General features: G+C 58.1%; 1 protein-coding gene across 1 annotated transcript; it reads left to right on the top strand.

Annotated features, from left to right (window-relative positions):
* The first annotated feature begins 318 nt into the window (after window positions 1-318).
* RTN4RL1 (reticulon 4 receptor like 1) lies at window positions 319-3,371 on the top strand. Its single transcript, XM_063108958.1, has 2 exons — window positions 319-331; window positions 2,047-3,371. Exons 1-2 carry the CDS (start codon window positions 319-321, stop codon window positions 3,369-3,371), a joined length of 1,338 nt encoding a protein of 445 aa, XP_062965028.1.
* The last annotated feature ends 437 nt before the right edge of the window (window positions 3,372-3,808 follow it).

Genomic DNA, 3,808 nt, shown 5'->3' with positions numbered 1-3,808 from the left:
GCTGTTCCCTGGGGGAGGGTTCCTGCAGGTGCAGCCTTCCTGGAGGATAGCAGCCTGGACGGGGTGAGGAGTGCGAGCTGAGCGAGAAGATATGGAGTGTCGGCTCTGTGGAGGGTGCAGTCAGTGTGGATGCTTAAGGTAGTGGGCAGGCTCCCTGAGAGTTGGCTGGGGTTTGGAGCCCAGGCTCCTACCCCTCACACCCCTGCTCTCCCTGGAGGGCTTGGGTTCCCTGGCAAGTGGAGGCAGGCAGTGAGGAGCTGGATGCCAGGCCTGGAACTTTTAGTGGGAAGGTCTTGGCATAGTGATCATCTGCTATGCATGTTACGGAGGGGTAAACTGAGGCTGATGTGGCAGCAGACTTGGCCTGGCCTGCAGGTTGTCTGGTGGTTAAGGGGACTGAAGGCATTGCAGAGGCAGCATAGAGCATGGCCTGGCCCAGTAAAGGTCCTCAAAGCTGTGCTGCTGCCAACACCGAGGTCATAATTGTTCTGAAATTGCATCCGAACCCAATTATGCAAAAAGAAAATTATGTGCAATGATTTTTATGTGTTGCAAACGTTTGGTCGAAGCTGGGTGATTATAGGGGGACAGGAAGCAGCTGCCACTCTCTGGGAGCCCATAACTCCCAACAGCTGGAAGCTGTCACTTATTTACCACACCGTTTCTGCCAGGAACAAGGGGTGGCAGTGGCCGTGAGGCCTGCTCGGCCGAGAGCCTGCGCAGGCAGCCGCATAAGGCTGAGAGCAGGCCAGCCCAAGTATAGCCAGGAGGTTGGTTCTCTCATCCTATGTGCTCTGAGTGCAGTGGGCAGCAGGAGGACTCAGCTGCCCCAGGCGCCCCAGCTCTCGAGAGAGACTCGGCTGGACAAGCTGGAAGAGGAGGGGCAGGAGGCCAACCCGGGCAGGGAGGAGGTGGCTGCCTGGCCCCCAAGGGTGAGGGTCTGTAGGCCTGGAGCCTGTCTCCCCGCCACCCTGGCGCGCCTGCCGGGCCGCCTGGGGCAGCTGAGACCCTGGAAAAAGTCAGGTAATGACGATCGTCCATAATGAGGCTGCTCCGATAATGAGCGCGGGGCTATTATCCAACCACAGGCTGGACACATCCGAAAATAAATTATTTTAAGGATCCATTAATGAATGCCTAATTAATGCCCAATTAGAGGGAAGCTACAGAGGAAATGCTGTGGACAGTTGAGAGGCAAGGCCTGGTTTTGCATCCATGGCCTGGGAGGCAGGAGAGGAGGGGGACCAGAAGGGAGCCCGGGTTGGGAGCAGCCTCAGTCTGGCAGCTTTGTGGGTCCCGGAGCTCATCAGCCCTGGAGCCACCCCCAGTCCTTCACAGACATGTGCCCTCTCAGTACATCCACACAGCTATGAGATGGAAAACTATTACTATCTGTATTTTAGAAATGAGGAAACTGAGGCATAGAGGGGGTGTCTCATATTTGAGGACATGGAAGACACTTGTGAATGAGACATTTTTCACTGTGAACTTTGGTGTCATGCATGCATGCTTTGCTTGGGAATAATTTAAATAAAAGATTCCTCAGGACTCCATGTGAGATATTTATTTAGAACAAAAGTCGGCACCACTATCATGAATGCAGATAGGAATAAACGGTGGCAGAGTTGGGACAAGAGCCGGAGGCTCAGTGGCTGTGCCCATGGGTTGTGCCTCGTCTACCCCAGTCTGAAGGGGCAGGGCTAAGGGGCTTTAGGGGCAGGGCCAGGGAGGTGGGGGATGATCAAAGCCTTCACCCCAAACTCATCTCCCCGCTGAGGCTGGAGAAATAATCCCCAGTAGAGGTGGGGGCGCCAAGGAGCAGGGAGAAGTAGCTCCCAGATGGGGTCCAGGATTGGACCCTGACCCCTGCTTTCCTCCAGTCACAGCCACGCTCTCAGGGGCTACCATCCCAGACCACTGAGTGCAGCAAAGACGAGGACAGAGCCCCAGCAGGTCCAGAAGTGTCATGTGAGGTCCCCTCCCCACACCCATCTGTCTCTCCTCCCAGGCTGTCTCTGACCTGGCTGTGCTCTCTCTCCCTGCCAGGGTGCTGTGTGGAGCTGCTGCTGCTGCTGCTGGCTGGGGAGTTGCCCCTGGGTGGCAGCTGCCCGCGGGACTGTGTATGCTACCCGGCGCCCATGACAGTCAGCTGCCAGGCACACAACTTTGCTGCCATCCCCGAGGGCATCCCCGAGGACAGCGAGCGTATCTTCCTGCAGAACAACCGCATCAGCCTCCTCCGGCAGGGCCATTTCAGCCCTGCTATGGTCACCCTATGGATCTACTCCAACAACATCACCTTCATTGACCCCAACACTTTCGAGGGCTTTGTGCACCTGGAGGAGCTGGACCTTGGTGACAACCGGCACCTGCGGACACTGGCACCCGAGACCTTCCAGGGCCTGGTGAAGCTTCACGCCCTCTACCTCTATAAGTGCGGGCTCAGTGCCCTGCCAGCGGGCATCTTTGGCGGCCTGCACAGCCTGCAGTACCTCTACCTGCAGGAAAACCACATCGAGTACCTCCAGGACGACATCTTTGTGGACCTGGTCAACCTCAGCCACCTGTTTCTCCACGGCAACAAGCTATGGAGCTTGGGCCAGGACACCTTCCGGGGCCTGGTGAACCTGGACCGGCTGCTGCTACATGAGAACCAGCTGCAGTGGGTCCACCACAAGGCTTTCCACGACCTCCGCAGGCTGACCACCCTCTTTCTCTTCAACAACAGCCTCACGGAGCTACAGGGCGACTGTCTGGCCCCCCTTGGGGCCCTGGAGTTCCTCCGCCTCAATGGGAACGCCTGGGACTGTGGCTGCCGGGCGCTCTCCCTGTGGGAATGGCTGCGGAGGTTCCGAGGCTCCAGCTCTGCCGTTCCCTGCGCGTCCCCTGAGCTGCGGCATGGCCAGGACCTGAAGCTACTGAGGGCCGAGGACTTCCGGAACTGCACAGGGCCAGCGTCCCCACACCAGATCAAGTCGCACACGCTTACCACCACCGACAGGGCCGCCCGCAAGGAGCACCATCCACCCTACGGCTCCGCCAGGGACAAGGGCCACCCACACGGCCATCTGCCCAGCTCCCGACCAGGCTACAAGAAGCCAGGCAAGAACTGCACGAGCCACAGGAACCGCAACCAGATCTCTAAGACAGGAACCGGGAAACAGGCCCACGAGCTGCAGGACTATGCCCCCGACTACCAGCACAAGTTCAGCTTTGACATCATGCCTACGGCACGACCCAAGAGGAAGGGCAAGTGTGCCCGCAGGACCCCCATCCGTGCCCCCAGCGGGGTGCAGCAGGCCTCCTCTGGGAGTTCCCTGGGAGCCTCGCTCCTGGCCTGGATACTGGGGCTGGTGGTCACTCTCCGCTGAGGACCCAGGGCGCCAGCACCCAGCACTGCCACATGTTCACCAAGGAACAGAATTTCTTTTCTTCTTTTTTTACTAGGGGAGGATTTGCTGGGTTTCAGGAAAAGGCTCCTAAAGGCTTTGGCTGTTGTCTGGACCCTGCCCAGTGGATTATAAATCCAAAGTGTACAGCCCTAGGCGGGAGGGGATTAGTACATCTCACCCAGCTGTCCCAGCCAGCTCTCACTGAGCACCCACAGACAGCATCCACTCCAGCAAGGAGGCAAGAGGCACACTAAGTGGATCCTTCATGAGCAACAATGGGACAGTCACCTCTCACGGGAGCTGGGCTCCCTGGAATCCTGACTATTTGGAGAGGTCTGAAGGGCCCTGCTATTCCTGGAGGAAGCAGGACTCAGATAAGAACAAACAGCTCTCCTAAGAGGCTGGGTCGACCAGCA

The sequence above is a fragment of the Cynocephalus volans genome, chromosome 10, assembly GCF_027409185.1.
Source record: "Cynocephalus volans isolate mCynVol1 chromosome 10, mCynVol1.pri, whole genome shotgun sequence".
In the NCBI taxonomy this organism is placed as follows: Eukaryota; Metazoa; Chordata; class Mammalia; order Dermoptera; family Cynocephalidae; genus Cynocephalus; species Cynocephalus volans.
Note: the sequence above shows the minus strand (reverse complement) of the source record. Positions and strands in the feature narration are given on the sequence as shown.